Here is a 20836-nt window from a genome sequence, read left to right as displayed (position 1 = left end):
ATGATATAATGTGACGAGAGATTTCAACTATGTAGGCAAACCTTTCATTTTCTTACCCAAACATGCCAAGCCAAGGATTACCAAAATAGGGAGGGGGGAAAAGTCCTGTTTCCTCAGTGTGCTGTCTCTGAAAGGGTAGCAAGAACGTTTTCCCCTCCTCTTCAAATTTCACCGTACCTCCATAAACTAATGCTCAACATAACACTTGGATCTCAAGATCTGGGTTAAATCAAAACAAAATAAGATAAAATGGACCCAGATGAACATGAATTTACCTAGGCTGACACTTCTAATAATGGTTATTGGAAGATACATCACCACCAGCCCACCCAAGAATCCCTCTGGCAGACAAAATCACTGCTTGTCCCGGGCACCTGAAGATGATGGGACCACTACTTAGTTCTGCTAGATGACTCTGCCGGGGTTACCACTGTGCAGGGAAACAGCTGCTGAAACTCTCTATCTAGGCACTTAAGAAATGTGGTATAACTCTGTACTCTTTTTCTGGGAAAACAGGCACATCCCCAAACTCATCATTACTGAGAAACTTCCAATTTTGGCAAAAACACTGTCCTGATGCATTTTATGAGGGGAGACTGGTATTACATATACATTTCCTCAGTGTTCCAGCAGCAAAACCGATCTCTGTCGTTGAGATAATAGTTTAAGGAAAGGCATTTTCCAATCATTTTCTCATTGGTCGTTGTAATATCCTCTTAAGGAAAGGGTTGAAAAAAGATATAAATTTTGTGATGTCTAAACAAATCAAAATGGTTGCTCAAGAAGAGAAAGGCGATGGCTTTTTAAGTAGGGGCTAGAGTGGAGAAAATAGGAATGGAAGGAAATTTCGAATGGTATCCCTGGAGATAGAAAAACACATATGAATGTGGGTGTCCTCAGCCAGAGCAAGTATGGAACCAACGGGAATGATGAGATTAGTGATACACAAAGCAAATTCCACTCTCTGTGAACAGTTAATAGATTACAAACTCATACGATTTCATCATATTAATACACATCTCATCATATTTTGCATTCTGCTTTGGAACTCATATTATCCAGCGTACCATTCTATGCATGACCATGTGCCTGGCCCCAATTGCTTATTAATTGGAAATGTGAGTGGGCTGCCAGGACCTGCCAAATATCACTACAGAATAATTCGGTAGAGGGAATTAATGTTATTCTCACTTCCTTTGAGCTAGCAACTCAGTCTTTATTCCCAGTACCAGAAAAACATATTAGCCACATCTTGAGTCTTCAGTATCACACTCACAGTGAAAATGACCACTTGCTCTATTGAACACAACGAAACAAATTTCATACTACAAATTTTGGACTATTCAATGCGATCAAATATTCTCCCACAGTTCAAAAAACCATCTTAGTTTATGAAAAGGAAAGCTTCTCAGTCAGATACGATGCTTTCCTGCAATAAAACCATCCACATTATCATCAAAACTGGAATCCTGCCCTGACAATTTTATAGGAAATCTTATTCCTTGTTAGGGCTCTATTTTATAGTGATAGGGTTTTTTAAATTTCTTTTTTAACAAATCATCAAGTGTAACAGCCTTCCTGGATCCTTGGTCTCACAAACCACTTTCTAATTTGTACAACTGGTCCTGCCACACACAATTCCAGCATGGACACACATTTATGGAGAATTAAAAGGAGTTCAGGGCTCAACATTAAGTTGACTTTATTACTGTTTCCACTCTGACCTTGAAATCCACTTCTGTAAATGAGCTTTTTCCTTGCAGCTAGAATGTAAACCTCTCCCCTTGACATCAGTTCCTGTTTTTTGTCTAATTCCCTAGGGTTATTAATGTTATTTTCAGTATTTTCATCTTTCCAGAACTGATATCTTGCCATGATTTTTCCAATACTTGTTGAGATTCTTAGAGGACCATATCGATAACATCCAATGAGAAATAAGACAAAGATAAAACTGGAGCAACACCAAAATAATGCTCTCATCATGGAACAGACCGAGTGAGAACATAGCCTCCTGAGATAGCCAAATGGACCTGCTAATTGATTTCCCAAATTAGGTAGATTTACCCACCCACTCACAGGTAAGGTCAGTCTTGACAGGCCTCCCCAACTGAGTGTGACCTGAGTGTTACCAATGGCAGAGAGGAGCAGAAGGCAACTCGTATTCACAACAGGTACGCTCGCTCCCCCAAGAAAAAAGTGGAGTTGGCCTGAGACAAGTTATTTTACCTCCTCTGGGGATGGAGGCTGGGGGTAGGATGGAGTGAGTGTAATGGTGGCAAGAGATCAGGATTATTATACAAACTGAGCTCCATACTGAATGAAACATCAGATGTGGGTGGAAAGTGCATTCAATTGATGGAATTCTCTTACCATACAGGAGGCTTGCATTTGATTTCTAGACTATGTACCAAGATGCTGGGGTTTTGAAGTGTCACATTAATAGCACCATTCTTTCCTGTCCATGTTCTGAATTAATTGAGAAATAAGGTCAGGAATAAAACAAATAAAGGCCAAACTCTCATCATTACTACGGAAAAGGGATAGGTTGGCAATTGTAACTTACTATGAAAGCAAAACTGAGCTTGCTGTACCTTTCGCCCCAGTTTTAGACCCTGGAACTTTTCATCTGTGGCAGAGCAAACATTCCTCCTTATATCATTACTTCTAACTGGTCTGGGGGTGACAATAATAAGAGACCAAATTTCCCGTGCTTGAGACCACTGACAAATTAGTTACATCCAATCAAGAAACAGCCAATAATTATTGTCCACCAAGCTTCCTGCAATTCCACCTCTATTAGAAGGCACAAGAGTCAAGAGTTTGGAAGGGAGCTCTTTCTCCCTGGAAACCAGAAGGAGGGAATGGTAGGCATAGCATTCATACTGTACCCTTCCCCCTCCAATAAAGTCCAGGTCATATGGTTGAATTTCCAGTGCTTTCAACTGGATGTCCCAGATTTAAACCCTTGCCTGTCTAGAATGCATGGAGACCGATGGAGCTCTCGGGCCCCCACTTCCATGTCCTTGACCAGTTACCTGCCCACAGCTTTCTGGCTCGCTTTGTGCCACAAGAGCTGAGCATCCTTCTTTGTCTACTTTTTGATTGCCATCACTGACTCTACTTTTGAAGTTCTTTTTCCCTGAAGTTGTTCTTTGCTCCCTTACTGTCCCTCAAATATGTTTCATGGTCATTTAAGAGTTTTAATGCTAGTTATGGCAGACTATAGAAAATCAGCAAAGAAAAATAATGGACATTGGAGAATTTCTTTAAATAAAGTACTTGAGAGTTATTCCACAGTCTATATATAACGTGAATGGTAACTGTGAGATTGTCATTGCTCCAGCCCTGCCTCAGAAATGGTTTCAACCAGTGTTTGCTAAGAAAAGGCATGCTTGCTTCCCATCTCATGTCTGTGGGACACAGAATGGAGCCTCAGACTCCTCAATACAACAATCTAGATAGTCACTACCAGTAGATTTTAGCTGATCTTCAAGATATAACATATCTCTATTATGGGTAACGTCATACTATCATTTTTTAAAAACTTATCATTTACGATCAGTTTCTTGACACTAGGCTACCTTCACATGCAGTATTTTCTGCTACCTTAGGATTTTCTCCTACTTTTTTCCACCACTTTCCCAATATCTTTTTCTACAGCAAACTCATTGTAAGCCATTGCATTATCTCTTTTGATAATTTTCTTGGCTGAACAGGCATACCTTGGAGATACTGCAGGGCAGGTTCAATGCTAGATTAACACAATAAAGCAGGTTGCAACCTCTTTTGCTGGTGAAGGGTCTTGTGTTCAATTTGTAAAAAAAAAAATTAAAAAAATGCAACATCTGTGAGGCACAATAAAGTGAAGTATCCTGCACTGCGACTGTATTCCCCTGTCACACACACCTGCCTGGTATTTGTTCTGTAGCCAGGACCCCTATAGGTTTTGTTTTGTAACCAAGACCTTTATAGGTCCCTATCTGGCAGGTTTGATTTCACCAAGGTGCCCGTTCACTAATATGCTATCATAGGATTTTTATCTGTCATTTCTTTATTTTCTGTATGTCATGTCTTTTTTGTTCTTCTATTATTATTTTACTGCACTTTTATATTAAGTGAATATTTTTAATATTACATCTTAATTACTAAATGATTTTTTTTTTTAAATATATCTTTATTGATTTCAGAGAGAAGGAGAGAGAGAGAAACATCAATGATGAGAATGTCGTCATTGATCAGCTGCCTTCTGCTCACCCCCAACTGGGGACCAAGCCTGCAACCCAGGCATGTACCCTGACCGGGGAATTGAACTGTGATCTCTTGGGTCTCAGGTCTATGCTCAGCCACTGAGCCATGCCGGCTGGGGGCTGGGCCTTAATAATTATTTTCACTTAACTGCTTTACACCACCACCTCTACTCTTTTGAGAATGTCCTTAGGATTAAGTATGCCCACATTCTGTTGCAAATGAAATCAGCTTCTTTGGGAAGAGATTCTGGACTTTTTTATGGACTGCTTCTTCCCATGGGCAAAATCTCGAGACAATACTCTGGAGCTCGGGGCGGGGGCAGTGGCATACTTCTGAGTGACAACCTTGCCTTAGGAGCTGGGTAGCCTCTAATATATTTGGCTTGCCTGTCGCTGAATTGAACCTCTGCTTTCCACATGAATTTGAGGTGAGGGTGATTGGGGCTCCAGTATTTTTAGATGAACTCAAGGTGAAGTTCTCATCCCTCAAGTCAGAACTGGGTTGGACAAGAGAATTCCCACATCTCAGCTGAACCTGCTGGGGATTTAGGCTCTGTAACAGGTAGCTTGGGGCAGAAATGGAAATGCTAATATCCTGCCCCTCCCAGGAAGATACCATAGCTCTCCACCTGGGAGTTGGGGGGAGGGACACCTGGGTGCTCCTTGATGCACCCATTCGAAGGGGGGTTTGCTTCTAGCTGAACTGGGGAGCGGGAGGAAGGGAGTGGGCTGTGGTTCAAACACCACTGATTCTGTTCTTACCAAGGTTCAGCAAGTTTTCTTGAATCAAATTTTTTTTTTTTTCATTTGGTGTATGCCCTTAAGACCATTTCCAGGGACTTTAAATATCTCTTTAAAAAATATTTTTCACTGGTTTTACCAGAAAGATGATCCACAGAGTGCCTCATGTTGCTCTGTTAGAAGCGGAAGCTTTAGATATATCTTGAGTTCGTCAACACAGCAATTGTTACTCTCAAGGGAATATAAGGTTTGATATACCCCTTAGTGTTCTTTAATCCTGGTATTTCTCGACTTTTATCACTGATCAGGAGCAATGAACAGAAATAACATCCTCTTCGTTTTGGTGTGCAATGGGAGTTATATTTAAAAATTATTAATGTACTTTTCTATTTGGTGTGCAGTGGGAGTTTTATTTAAAAATTAGGAATGAGCTTTTCTATTTGTCTTTCTGAACATAGTGATCTTCACTCTAATGTCTATCTAAGGCATTCATTTGCTACAGAATTTGCTAGATACATAAGAATAAAAGTAAGACAGCTAAAGATTCAGCTCCCTTCTCAAAAACTGGGTTTTGAAATCCCACAGTAGGATGAGAGCTAGGTTTAACTGAGGTAGAAAGGATATTCCAAATTCCTTTTCCTTACCATTTAGAATGTCAAAAACTGTAAAGATCACTCCTGTCTACTCCTTCCCCAAATCTATGCTACAGAAATTGGTCAGAACACAGGCACTTGGGGAACTGCTATTGGTTACCTGCCCTAAAAGGGGCTCAATTTATTTCTAGATAAATGGCAAAAAAAACCCAAAAATCAAACACACACAAAAAAAAAAACCAACAAGGAGCATTTCGGGAGAATAAGAGAGGAATTTCAGGTATATGTGCATTTCCACTTTCTGGGGAAAAGCACCAGGAAAGGTAGAGCGTTAGAAAACCGAGAAGAGAAATGAACACAGGGAAGCTGACCCATATTCCTTGTTCGGGAATCTCGGAGGAGAGCATTATGCAACATGTCTCATTCACTGCAAGGTAACCCAGCCTCACTGGAGTTGGTGGACGTGATAAGACAGAGCTCAGTCGTGAGTGCTTCTGAGCCTCCCTCAGATCAGCTGAGGCATGGACACTGAATTGGGAGCCAGTCTGCCAGGGGTTCTACTGTGGTGGAACAAGGGATTATGTGGCATGGACTGGGCATGGACTTCCAAGCCAGGGACTAAATAGAGAACAAGGTGTTGAATCAAAATCTGGAGATAATGAAAGCTGACAGGAGACTTAGTCATCAAGAGGGAAATGGCCCGTGCTCCCTAGGAACACTGCCAAGCCAAAAAGGACAGCTACAAGCTCACCAGCTGCATGCTGTAGAACTGGGTGCCAGGGTGCTGGTGCCCAGGTGGACAGAGAACATCAGGTCAGAGAGCCAGAAGTCAGCCAGCCTCCTGGGAGGGACTGGCATGAGGCCAGAGCCCCTCTAATCCCTCCAGACTCCAGACTCCACCAAGGCCATGAGGTCATGCAAACCTCCCCCTTTTCCCCTCTATACTTGGCCATGACCTTAGAGAAGTAGGTGAAAGGGTAAAGTTCCATGAGAATTTGAGCATTTCCGCCCAATTTTAACTGAACATACCAACTGAGTCTGTTTAAAATAAGAGATTGTACTAAGGTTGTTTATTTTGTACATTTTTCCCATTTTTCCCCTGACAGCCGGTAGTACTGTAGACAACTAAGGCCAAAATAAAAGAGCTGTGTTTTCTCTGCACTTCTGATTTATAAGGTGAGTAAATTCTGTAGCAACACTACAAGTGTAGTAATATACATGAATGTGCCGAGCACATCATAAATATAATTCCTATAATTTTCCTCTTTACCTACCCTTTTTTCTTCTCACACCAAAGTGGGCATTTTTAAAATTTTTTTGGCTGCCCAGCATCTGAACACCTTTTGTTGGAGGGAGTACACCAAACCAGGTCAACGTAGAGTCACAGCCTCCCCTAAGATTATGGAAGCTGGGCCCGGGTAGTTATTCCTCTGCCTGGCCCCACACAGCTAATGCAGGGCATGTAACCGAGGCCCAGCTAGTGGATTTCCACATGGCTCTTTAAATCTCGAGGGAGCACTGTCAAGGTGCTGGGAGAGGTAGAGGTTTACAAGGCAGCAGTGACTACACGGTTTAAATCCTGAGCATAATGCAGACTGTCCCGCGACAGGAGGTCCAGTGACAGGAAGTCCAGGAGGCTTAGGTCTTCTTACCAGGCTGAATGGGTTCAGTGGCATGACCTTGCTGTGTTAGCTGCCGTCCCAGTCGGCTTGGCTGCCATAGCAAAATATTATAGACTGAGCAGCTTAAACAACAGAAATTTATTTTCTCACAGTTCTGGAGGCTGGGAAGTCCAAGATCAAGTTAGCAGCCGATTCAGTTTCTCATGGGAGCTCTCTTTCTGGCTTGCTGACTCCCCCACGCTGTGTCCTCACATGGTCTTTCCCCAGTGCATGCACTTGGGAAAGGGAAAGGCAGATCTCTCTTCTTCCTCTTATAAGGCCACCGATCCTATCAGATAGTTTTCTACCCTGATGACCTCATTTAACCTTAATTACCTCCTATACGCCCTATTTCCAAATACAGTCACACTGAGGGTTAGGGCTGCCTTCTTTCTACTTCTGACCTAATTCTCTAACTTTTCATCAATTCTATCAAGTACCTCATATCTTTCCAACAAATCCCTTGTCTAAGTTAACCAGAGTTAGTTTCTACTGTTGGCAACCGCAAACCCAGATTGGTGCAGAAAGTGGTATCAGAAGACAGTCACTTGGGGAATTGGTGTTGGTTATTTGCCCTAAGAGGGGCTAAAGAAAATGAAAATTCAGTTGGAGTTCAGGAATGGGAACCTGTCAGCCATAACAAATAGCTAGATGAGTTTTTCTTCTGTGGTGATCTTTAATGAAGTGTCCATTGAAGAGAAGGATTTAAGGGATCAAACTGTCACTGCCATTGAATGGTGTGAATGGCATGAAGAATTTAAAGTTGCCAGGGTGAGGTAGCGGCTTCTAATGGGACTGGACAGCTTAAGGAAGAGATGACAAGCTCAAATCTTTGTATTTTAGCCCAAGGCATAGGCTCAGGGAATTTCTCTGGTTGTGATAAATGTCTATATAAAAGTCTGCCAAGATCAAACCCAAATTTTAAATTTTGTGGGTCCTTGACTATTCCGTTGAATTGCAGTCTCACCAGTTCATTTCTGTGAAAGTGACAGTGCCGATCAGGAAATAATAGAAAATTGAGTGTAGGGGAGAGTACGGAGGCCTGGGAGTACCCCCAAACCACATTCTACACGAAGCCTTGCTTGACAGCCAAAGAAGACCCACCACATTTCTCTTTGCATCTTCGACATCTTACATCAGGGCTGAGCCAGCTCTTTGGCTCTATCTATAGACCTTCATCATCTGACCTTCAGCACAGGGCATCATGCCAGCAGGACCTGGAGAGTAAACTGGATTGGTACCTCCAATATTTTGTTAAGACGTAGGTAGGCTAGAGGATGGGAGAAAAATCTTTAAAAATATAGAGACCTGCTACTTCAGGAAAGTTTCTGTGGGTCTAGTGGTCTGATCAACTCCAAAGTATATGGCATATACTTAGTTTCTATTATGCTAAGAGTCATATTGCTCAGTGGGCCATTCTGGCTTTTGCAGGCAACATATTCAACATGTACATACTTACTGAATCCATTTATCAGGTGACCCAAAGGGCTCCTACTTTTAAGTGGCTATACTACTTAGAAATTATAGTCCAGCTGATCCAATGATGCTCAGTGTCTGTAGAAAATCAGACAAATAGTTCTAACAGCAAATCGCAGAACAGGTCCTTAGATTTTCAAGCAATCACGTGGCTACTTCATTATGTTATTATTGTTTTAAGAGATAGGTGTTGGTTTGCCACTGAATCCAAGTATTAAAGGCTTCTCCTCTGGAATATCAAGACTGGCTAGCATCAAGGTCAATATCATTTTATTTTCTAACCTAAATCAAGAACTAAACCATAAAGCTCTCCTGACTAATAGCTGAGAAGGTGATTCAGAGATAGGGGAAAACGATCTTTTAAAAAAAAATTTTAAACCAGAATATTTGGACTACTCAATCTAAGTATCATCTTTAAAAATAATGCCTGAAATGTCTATGTTCTTTAGATAGCTTTTTTTTTTTTTTTTTGGTATTTCAAGAGACTTGCCAAGATACGAGATTAACATTGTGTAACAAAAACTAATCTCCCCATAGAGTATCCCTCCATCTCTGACCTTGTTAACATGGGCCTGGAGGCTCTAGAGTTTGTTCTGAAAGGATTAACACTTTCAACCAGTGTCAAAGGGGAAATAGCAGGCATATTTCAACAAAGCAAAAAAATGGCAGATGTCAATCTCTCCCTGGAATAGTGTCAGTTCTTATCTAAGGAACAGAAGCTAAAAATAAGACTAGCGTGTGTCATCTTCACTAGGGATTTTAAATTTGCAACCCAGATGCCACTGTGGCTTGTCTCCAAACATATGGCTGCTTTAAATGATAAGTTCAGAGAAAGAGTGGAAGGTCCAGGAGATTTGGAGCCAGTTGAATAGCTTGAGTCAAGGTTATAACACCACAGTCTGTTTTCTTCAAAGTCTTCCCCAGGGGTTTCAGGATTAGCTTCCATTAGGAAACTATATCTCTAGAACTCTCTGATTTCAAATTTAAGGTTCCAAATAAATATTTCCACTTAGATTCTCTGGAAAGTTACTTCATTTGGCAATTTTGTATGAAATTATGTTTCTGAAGCCACCAAGGGGTAGGAAGCTTTAGAATTCAACTGTCAGCAGTGGGAACTCAAATCTTAATGTTGATCTCTCCTCACTTCATGTAGAAGGAGAGAGTAAGAGGAGCAGCAGAGGCGTAGATATCTAACAAGGAGGTCATACATGGTCTTTGACAGTCCTCTGGGCGGCATAAAGACAGGGTAAAAGGACTGAATACCCCAATGAATATGTGAACTATTAACTATGAAGGGGAAATCCAGGGAGTTTCCACACTGCCTCTATGATGACAGGATGAGCCTTGTTTTGGATTTGCCCTGCTGAGGGTATAACTTTGCTTCTGCACAACCATCTAACAAGTCTTATAGATGACCTTGGATATGACTGACCTCACAAAAACGAGGAGACTCCATGATGTCATCATTCACCTGGAGGAGATCTCTACAAGTCAAGGAGGTCTTCTCTCCCAAACCCCTCTGCCCAGCCAAGGTGAAGTGACTATCAGGCTGGCCTTGTGGGTCTCAGCTTCTGGACCTGTGCAATGATGGATTGTGGGAGACCTCACCTGTCCAATAGAGGAGCCATTAGCCAGTGTGGCTATTGAATGCTTGAGATGTGGCTAATGCAACTAAGGAACTTAATTTTTTCTTTTATTTAAGTTTAATTTTTTTAAAATTGATTTAGAGAGAGAGAAGAAGGGAGACAGGAAGAAAGACAGAAACATCGATGAGAGAGAGAAACACTAATCAGTTGCCTCCGGTATATACCCCAACCAAGGACTGAACCCACAACCTGGGTGTTTTATAAAATCTTATTAAACTTCAAGTATTCCCAATAAAAATTTAGTGTTTGAATTGGGATATGCTTAAGTGTGAAATATAAAATGAGTTTTAAAGATTTAATATAAAAAGAATATGCAATATCTCATTGATAATTTTAATGTTGATTACATATTGAAATTATAATGTCTTTAACATATTGCGTTAAATAGAACATATTATTAAAATTAACAATGGCTCGTTATGTTTCTCTTGGACAGTGCTGGGCTAGACTGTTAAGGGCAACTATCTCTATATTTGCAGTTTCTATACTATGTGCTGGAGAAGAAAGGAAGCCAAGGCAGAAATTCTCCACAATCAACCAAGAAAATATTGTTTGGTGGGGTTTTTTAATATACGTTTTTATTGATTTTTAGAGAAAGAAGAAGGGAGAGGGAGAGATAGAAGCATGGATGAGAGAAACACTGATCGGCTGCCTCCTGCACGTCCCTTACTGGGGATCAAACCCGCAACCTGGGCATGTGCCCTAACAGGGAATCGAACTGGTGACCTCCTGGTGCATGGAATGACACTCAACCAACTAAGCCACACCAGCCGGGCAAGAAAATAATTGTTTTGAAAGTGCACAGGTTAAACAAGAGCTTTCCTTAGCCACCTTCTTGTACACATGTTCCAAACTCAAAGTACTTTAAATAGTACCTCTGCACAGTAAAAACCTGATGACTACTTTGCTCTATCCCAGGCCAACCCAGGCTGCCTCAGTGATTTTCTCCTTTAGTTCTCTTAATTGTGCCATGTTCATGGGTAGTCAGTGTCTGTACTAGCCTGGGGACTGAAATAGCGGGCTAGTTGCAGAGAAACACTGAACTCTCCTCCCCACACAGTCTCACTTTCATAGCTTTTCCTTAAAAACCCTGTAACACCAAGGTAGCCTTAATGCATGGATCATACTCTACCCTCCCTGGAATGCAGAAGCATTTTCACTTCCCTCTTGTTTATTCCTCTAGGATCATTTCTTTTTTCATTTCTTCCATTGACATCTACTGAGCCCTTTCATTGTGCCAGGCACTGCATTGGGCCTGGAGGTAAAAAACCACACATACTCTTCCTTCAAGGAGATCACGGTCTAAAAGATAGTCATTTAAATAATAATGAATTACTCCTCGATAAAGGGGTAATGAACTGCGCCCATATGAAGGGGGACGGACGTCAAGCAGAAGAGGAACTGCCAAGGAGCTGACCCTTGATTGTGGTCCTGAGAGACCACGCAGGGGAGATGGCATTCCAGGCAGGGGGACAGTGTAAGTGTACTGAGCAAGTGTACTGAGGTGTGAGGCTGCACAGCGCCTTGGGAAATGCAAGAAAACTGGTCTTTCTTAGATGCAAAAAATAGGCCCTGGGAGGGAAAGGAAGGGAGAGGGGTGACCAACATGAGATCACTAAGTTCCAATGTATCACGAAGAGAAGAGGAAGATCAGAGAACTCTTCAAAGCCATCAACAGGGAGAATTAGTCTCCTCCGCCTCCCTCCTGATCGGTCTGCGTCTTTCCAGTGAGTTACTAAACTCTCATTCTCCCAGGGGTTGCTATTGAACTTGTAGTTTCTAAGACGTTTGGCATCACCTTTGTCATTCAACAGCATTTGTTGCACGCCTATCATGAGACAGTCACTTGCCCGCTATAATAAAAATGCAGAAGACTGGCTTCCTGACTCCTATCAGGACCTCACGGTCGGTAGAGGGAGACATTGGTAACAGGCCAGGCAGAGGTACTTCGGCAGGGAACCATATTTTTTCCCCCTTTCTTACTACTTGGGAATGAAAAGCATGTGTTTAAAATACTTGTGGGATGGAGAGATTCTGTTCCCCCAAATCAGTGTTTCCTATTCTCAGCCTTCTTTCTCTACAACTAATGACCTGTAAGCAGAGCTGGAAGGTCTCAACTTGTTTTGAAAAAAAGTTCATGCAGACAGCATTCCTGAATCTTCCTGGTTTAAATCGTTCTCTGGAGTGCTTCTCGTAACAGGTCATCATGATCACAAATTAAGAGACTATCCATTTTTAGTACACAGTGTAGAAAAGAATTAAGCTTGGGCAAATCCCAAGGACCTCACCTTTCATTTTAAAGAATAAAATGAGAACATGTAAAAACACCGAATGCACAAGAACTCCATTAGATGTAGAACTGATCAATGCTCTGAGTCATTAGTTAGAATATATTAAATTTTCCATAATCACATAATGACTTAAAAATAATCTTCATTCCTTCATACATTATGGGCTATCACAAGCTAAACTGGATCTTATATACACCACAGCTTTAGAGGTTATCCATTCAAGAACCTCATTTTGTCATAAATTCATTAGTTTCTTGTTTCCTGCTTCTAAATGGCCGCAGTTGTCATGAAAACAGTGCCATGGCTCCAGCCCCCAAATTGGAAGCCAACCCAAACCTGCCACGTGGTAGCTCCTTGCTGCCCACTGCCCGCTGCTGCCCCTGGTTCTCCCTCTGCCACCTCTCTTCACAGAGCAGGTGAAAGGCAAGCACTGGGGACCTTCATCAGCCAGGTGGCTGGGCAACTCCAGGCAGCCAAAGGTCAAGGAATCACCTGTGGTGAGAGGACAGTTTGCTGAACCCAGATCTGAAGTTCTTCCTGACTTAACCCATCAGGGATTAGCTACTACAGCAGCTAGTTTTGAGCTCAAGTCTGTATTGTGGAATCTGAACTACTGATACAGCCATCACCACGAAACGCTCTATGAGCCTTGTTAACAAAACAGAAGGGCCTTCTGCCAATAGCCGAGAAAGAAATTCCTCCTCTCCTGCAGCTTGGACCGCAGCGTAATGAGGGCTCCCCAGCTCTCCCCAGTCGTAAAATGCATTACACAGGCTCTTCCTTTTGATGTGTCCAGTTTAAAAGTTTAGAGTTGATGCCTGTTCATCCGTAATTTATCTTCCTTTGTAAATATTTCTGTACCTTTTCCAATATCTGAAGTTTACACATTTCAAAAAAAAAAAAAAGGAATTCACTCCTTCTCCTATTTCAGTTGTATAACTTTATGCTATGAGTCAAATTTGGGGCTAAATAAACATTCCTCAGGCTACAGTCTGCAAATACTTCTGGCGGCAAATTAACTCCAACAAATGTTTGGGTTGGGTGGCAAGGTTGTTTTTTAACAATCTTCCTGATCTGCCTGAAGTCCCAAGGATAGACTAGGTGAACCCTTCAATAGGTTTTTCTAACTTTGTACTTTCTGCCACATTCATATGCAGGACTCCAGTTTGTTGAAGTGGGTGGTTTAAAACATCACCACCAGAGGGAGCTACGTGTTTGCTTCTAAAATTGAATTTCACTATCAGATTTGAAAAATGGAGGCCCTGCTACCAAAAAATTGCTCCTGACAGCCAGCATTACCCAGGAAAGGTTCTCAGAAGGCCCAGAGGCAACCCTTTATTTCAAGGAATCAATTTCACTAATTTCACTTTGTTTTTGATGTTATGTGTTTAAAACCGAAATTGAAAAGCTCTGTAGCTTGCATAAACCAAACTGCATTGATTTATATATTTGCTGTAAACCAAGCAGGGAATGTGAACCATTTTTCATTCTCACAGTTTTTGTACAGTACTTACAACCTAACAACAGCACAACCAGAATTCTGACATCCTCTTCAGCACAAGAAACAACAAACAACATGAAGTAAAAAAAGAATGTGCTTAGCTACAGCAATAATGCTGCTTTTGAACAATGCAATCTTTGCTCATACGATTTTAACTACACACAGATCCCACTTCTGCTTTAGTGTAATTTTTTTACTTGCAGGGAACATTTTGATTTATCAGCTTTAACTTCTCTTATTAGTGTATTTTTTTGATCCACTGAGATTTGAATGCAGATTTTCCATTTGGTATTTTCTGGTATGTATGGAGGAAGCGTGAGTTCAATTCCCAAGCACCTCTACTGAGCTTGCATTGAAACGCTTTCTAAATTATGGTAAAAATAAATAAATAAATAACAAAAAAACCTCTAGTGTGTTGTCATCTGAAATGGCAAAGCCAACTGGGGGTCAGCAAAGTTTTTCCTCTAAAATGCCAGGTTACAGTAGAGATTTTGGGCAGTGTGAGCCATAAATTCTGTATCACAACTACTCAACCTTACCACTGTAGCCAGAAAGCAACCATATCAGCATGAACAACTGGGTGTGGCTGTTTTCAAAACACTACTTTGAGCAACAGGTGGTGGGCAAATGAGGATTCTTAATGTGCACACTCTTCTTATTGACAAAATTCAGAAGTTTCTATTATATCACCCTTTGATGATGCCCCTTGCCTCCCACACAGTTTTGACAAAGTGTGAGCTCATTAAGTTATCCACGTTAAAGTCCCTTGGAGGAGCACCAATGGGTTCCCTCTCCAGAAACAAAGGAGATTTAAGCCTTCAGCGTGTCATCATATTTGTGTCTTGTGAAGATCTCTTATGGTAAAATATAAAATCAACAAGAAGGATGTGATTCCCCGGCAATTTCTCCAAAGATAACATGGAAAGTAAACAAAAGGCACAGTTCACCTTCGGACTGATGTGTAGCCAGAGGAGTCTGGGTCTCCTTGGAGTAGGACACTACTTCCCTGGGCAGGAAATCCACTTGGGTAACCTTCGACACTCCCAGTTTGTGTAGTCTTCGTCTGTAAGTAACAAAGGACACATGCTTAGAGGGGCAAAGCATTCCTTGCAGGAGAGCTATCAGTAATAAAACAAAGCACTACAACAAACTCCAAATACCCTCAGCTTCCAGTATAAGTATCAGGGTGAGCAAGTAGAACTGACCCTGGGCTGGAAGTCAGGACATTTGGGTTCCTGGCCCACTTTGGCTCTATTTGCTGGGTTATGTCAGATGGGTCCCTCATGCTGACCCTCAGTTTTTCTATCTACAAAACAGGGTCTTGGTCCAGCTCAGATAAGACCCCTTCCATTCTGAGCATCTCTGATTTTGATTGATTTAAATTCATACAGGGAATTTTCATTTGTAATATAAAATTCTAGTGTCTTAGGTGAAATGGACAAAAGTATGTGAAGAAATGAGAGATGATTCCTTAGTGGAGTAACATGTCTTCTGTGACAGCAATGAGAAGATATTCCAAGGGGGAGTATAACATCTCCCATTTCTCCAGAAAAGTAGCTGACACAGATCAGCCTGTGAATTTGTTTAAAGACACATTGACACAGAGAGTGAAGAGGGCCCTGGGCACATTGATAAAGTTTTAGCTTGGAATTCCCAAAGAATTGTGACCATGTGAAATATCATTTCTGAATATTTATGTAGCACTTCAAGTGTTTTCAGATGTCTTTCACCTCTGTGAGGCATATGGGCAAGTGCTATCATCATCTTCAGCTTATAGATGAGGAAAGTGAGAAATACTGTTGGCCTGAGTCCTGGGCCAGTGCTTTTTCCACTAAGCCAAACTTCTACTTAAAGTTCTTCAAGGTGATCTCTGAGTTACTGCAAAAACCTGAAGTGCCTCCTGAACCACCCAAGAAACATCCAATAATGAAGGCCCAGTCTGGTGGCCAAGCACATAAAGACTAACCCCACCACTTATCAGCTGTGTATGTGATCTTGAACAAGTTATCTAACTTCTCTGTGCCTCAGTTTTCTCATCAGTAAAATGGAGATATTACTAGCACTTACTGTCAGGACTGTTTTGGGTAATGTATATGAACCATATACATATAATGTAGAGATTATGTATACATATATAATTTATAGACATACATAGCTTATGGCAGCTTCTACAATATTTTTGTATATACATTTAGCATTAATTATTGAACATATCTGATTATATTTCTTTAAAGTTTACAGGTATACAGTATGTGTGTGAAAGAGTGAGGGGAAAAGAGACAAAGATGAGACAATAATTTAGCTAAAATCCCACATTCTCTAGCTCTATAAGACTAGTGAAGGCACATTCTATTCACATTATTGTTTTTAATTATTACTAACAGATGGCACAGACTTATTGTATTTATTTTTCAGTAGCAGTCATAATAAAATGAAAGAACATGCATAGTACAGCCAGGAATTTCTATGCACAATTTCCCAAGCGTTCTTGGAAAACAAAAATTTCTTCTTTTCTATGAGTTACTAAAACAATTGAGGCAAGATCTAAGATGCACACAAAGCGGACACAAACCACGGCTGGTTTGGAGAACAAGCCCAGCTGGCTGTCTCTGCAGTCCCAATGAGCATGACTGTAACCCAAGCTCCACGCAGACCAGGGCTACATGGGCCTCATTCACCCAGAAGTCTGGACCACAGAGAGTAAAGGAGGGTCGGGCTGGCTCTCCAGCCTTCCATGCAGCCTCCTCACAAAGAATTAGGGGAAAACACACAAAATGTACTAAAAACAAAAATACCCAAGAAGGTAAAATGTTCAAAGTTTCAAAGTAAGAAATTCAGGTATTATTTTAAAGCCTTCTTGGGTCAGAGATGATCTAAAAAATCATCCGAGGGATGCCAGAGATGCTGGGCAACAAAACCATGATCCCTCAGAAGCTGACTTGCATGGTCCTAAAATGACATGAGGCCCACATTTCCCCAGGGCTAAGATTGGACTCCCCACTAAAAGTTCTGGAAGCTTTCTCTCCACCTTGTTTTATCAACTTGGCTGAGCAAGCTGGTTGAGCAAAGCCATACTTCACCAAAGTTGAAATGTTTCTTAGTAAAGAATAAAAATGGAAGCTATTTGAAGTTTGAGGTTACTGGCCAGTGCTCAAGGTTTAAAGATTTCCAGTCCATGACTAGCATAGTCCAATCAACTTAGGCCTGTGCATATGTCCTTGGTTGGATATTATGAATCACAAGAATACTACTCCCTTGCATGAATCACTGTCCCCATTCCCCTTGCTGTTTCTGGATCACTTGTGATGTCTTTATCTATCCACCCACAATAAGTTTGCATAGCTTTGCCAGATACTTAAAAAGTTTCACTTTCCAAGGAAGATAAAGTACAAAGTGTGACTTAAGCATAGCCTATGCTATCTACCAAAATTGAAGAAAGTTAGAGTTATGCAGGCTTACTCTCAAATAAAAAGATTCTGTCCTTAACAGCATGAGAAACGTTGAAATTCTAATAAGACACTATGTGGTTCTTCTCTCATTTCAAAGATTAAGAAGGTTCAAAGTGGAGTAGCCCTGCTTTGTCCCTATTTTATTTTTAAAGATCTCTATTCCTTTCAAAGCCATGAACAACAGAACTTCAGCTTCTGAAGTCACTGCACCTGTGACTTGAAAATATGAAGAGTCACTGTTCAGTGCCTGCATGTGGAGTGCTAAAGAAAACACATTAGATTTCAAAGAGACTATGATCTAGTTGTCTTTAAGAATAAAGCTAAAGAATTTAAATAGGAAAATAATTTTAACATGACAAGGATATGGGTGATGGGAGTGTTGTTTATAAATAGCAAGTAAAAACAGATCTCTTGGATCAGACACAAGATCAAGGCTGTCTTAATTTTTTTATTATTTTATTTAAATAAAATATATACTATAAAATTCCCCGTTAAAGTATACAATTTAGTGTCTTTTAGTATATTCACAAAGTTGTGTAAACTTACCACTATCTAATAACACAAACTCTTTGTTACCTCCCAAAGAGCTCCCACTAATCTATTAGCAACCACTAATCTATTTTCTGTCTACTTTCATATATATAGAATAAAACAGTATGTGGCCTTTTGTGTCGATTCTTTCACTTAATGTTTTAAAGTTCACCATGTTACAGCATGAAGCAGAATGGCATTCCTTTCTATGGATGAATAATAATTCCATGGTATGGATATACCGCATTACTGTTAATACATTCATCAGCTGGTGGACATTTGGGTTGTTTCTACTTTTGTCTATTATGAATAATGCTGTCATGAACATTTATGTACAAACTTCTGTGTGGACATATTGTTTCAATTTTCTTGGAACTTATATGTAAATAGGAGTGGCACTGCTAGGTTTTATGGTAATTCTATGCCTAACTTTTTGAGGAAATGCCAAACTGTTTTCCAAAGGGGCTGTACCATCTTTCATTCTCACTAGCAGTTCAAATTTCTCCACATCCTTGTCAACCCTTATTAATATCTGTTTTTTATATTTTGCCCATCCTAGTGAGTGTGAAGTGTGATTCACTGTGATTTTGATTTGCATTTCCCTGCCAGTAATGATGTCAAACATCTTTTCACTTGCTTATTGGCCATTTGTGTACCTTCTTTGGAGAAATGCCTATTAACATTCTTTGCCCATTTAAAAATTGGGTTGTTAGTCTTTTGTATTGCTGAGTTGTAAGAGATTTTCATGTATTTTGGATACTACACCCTTATTAGATATATGATTTGCAAATATTTTCTCCCATTCTGTGGGTTGCCTTTTCACTTTCTTGATGGTGTCTTTTGAAGTACTAAAGTTTTACATTTTAATGAAGTCAATTTATCTATGTTTTCATTGGCTGCTTGTACTTTTGGTGTCATATCTAAGAAACTACTGCCCAGTCTAAGATCATGAATTTATACCTATGTTTTCTCCAAATAATTTTATAGTTTTACCTGTAACACTTAGATCTTTGGTTTACTTTTGAGTTAATTTTGCATATGGTGTGAAGCAGGCGTCCAATTTCATTCTCTTGCATGTAGCTATTCAGTTGCCCCATGCTTAATTTTTCTTAATATTCACTGGCAAGATTGAGCGGGAGAACTGAGAAAGGCTTTTGTCATGGTTATCGATCCTCATTGAAACCCACTAGCCCCAGCCAGTAGCCAAATCTTACTGGGGGTGGATAGATTCAAGAGGGACCTCATCACCTGAAAGCTTCCCAAGGCTCACAAAAGCTTTCAGAGAATCTGAGCATGTATTCCCCACTGGCATAAACATCATCAAATTTTTCGTGAATCAGATAACAGTGCAACTCGTATTCTGACGCTCTAATTTCAGACCACAGCCAATTATATACAGCAAACTTGATGTTTCTGCATTTCATATTGAAGGTAAGTGGATAAAACTGTGTAAGTTATGCTGTACTATCTCTATTGGACACATAAAGAATCCTAATATTCTTCAGGCAGCTAAAGCTCTAAGCGAGATGGCTGCCACAAACACTTCACAGGTACCATCAGCTCATCCTCAAAGATACACTTACATCAGAGTGGATGCTTCATTTTCTGAGCAATACCAATATTGTAAGGTAAAGCTTCAAGACAGGTTGAGTCTGGCATTAGAATGGTTTTGGGTTTTTTTTAATGTCACTGTGCAGGTGCCTTTGTGAAGACACAGCAAAGCCAGTATAAAAATATACCTCAAGCATTTAAGAAACTCTTCAAATACCAGAAATTGTAAATCACGAAAGACTCTCAATAATGGTCTTTGACTAGCAGTCTCAGTGTGTCCAATGACTGGAAATCATAATGTTGAGGATATGTTGGTTAGACCTGGTGGCAGGAGAGGAGTGTGGGTAAATAAGGGGCAGATTCAGAACTTGGGTCAGAAGCCAAGAAATCAAAAAGGGTCATTGTAATTAGGAGCAGCCTCTGGAGCAGGGAAGGAACCTGGAAGTCAAGCAGATAAAACCAGGAACAGATGTTCTCAGACACAAAGAGTTATTTGGCCAGATGCCAAAGTAGGTCAAAAGCAAGGAATAAAAGAATGTCTGCAGTGGGCCCAGACTCAATCTTGCTGGGGTTTATGCCCGATTATTATCTGCATGTGAGCATTTTATCTCCAAGATGCATTAATGGAGCTACCAGAGATTTTTTTTTTTCCTTGTGCTGCTTACAAATTTCTGAGGTTTCTCAAAGAAGAGGTCCCCAAGTGATGATGATACCATTTTCTTCTTTGCCCAGGAATCTTATGTGGGTACCTGCCACGTCCTTGACAACTGGCAAAGGCACTAAGTCCGCCAACATCACTATCAGCAACCACAAGCAATTTTTGAAACATAGCACAACGCTAAATGCTTACAACACAGACAGAATGGGGAAATCAAACACATGCATTCAAAGGCAAACAAGAGTGAAAGGTAGCAAATAATAAGAGCCAGCATGAGAATTCACATAATAAGTGGGACAGGAGAGTCTAACGGGCAGATTCTTATGTGTTTGGGGAAACAAAGCAAGTTTCACTGAGAATGGAGGCCTGATGTGAGTGAAAGGAAAGAGGGCGTTCTAGGGAGGAGGCTCAGTAATCTAAAGCCTGAATTCAGATTTTATGCCCAAGAGACCAGTTTTTCAGAATAGAAGTTTTAAATTGAGGAGCAGTGG

At 40.6% G+C, this 20836-nt stretch overlaps 1 protein-coding gene across 1 annotated transcript in view; it reads right to left on the bottom strand.

The window, feature by feature from the left end:
• The window catches only part of DYNC1I1 (dynein cytoplasmic 1 intermediate chain 1), a 246074-nt gene that overhangs the window by 193789 nt on the left and 31449 nt on the right, over positions 1-20836 (bottom strand). Inside the window, exon 5 of the mRNA XM_016218881.2 lies at positions 15104-15219. Coding sequence (XP_016074367.1) covers positions 15104-15219 — 116 coding nt within the window. The remainder of the gene's footprint in view (positions 1-15103; positions 15220-20836) is intronic.

Source organism: Miniopterus natalensis, chromosome 10, assembly GCF_054644295.1.
Source record: "Miniopterus natalensis isolate mMinNat1 chromosome 10, mMinNat1.hap1, whole genome shotgun sequence".
Classification (NCBI taxonomy): Eukaryota; Metazoa; Chordata; class Mammalia; order Chiroptera; family Miniopteridae; genus Miniopterus; species Miniopterus natalensis.
This window is presented reverse-complemented; position numbering and strand designations above follow the sequence as displayed.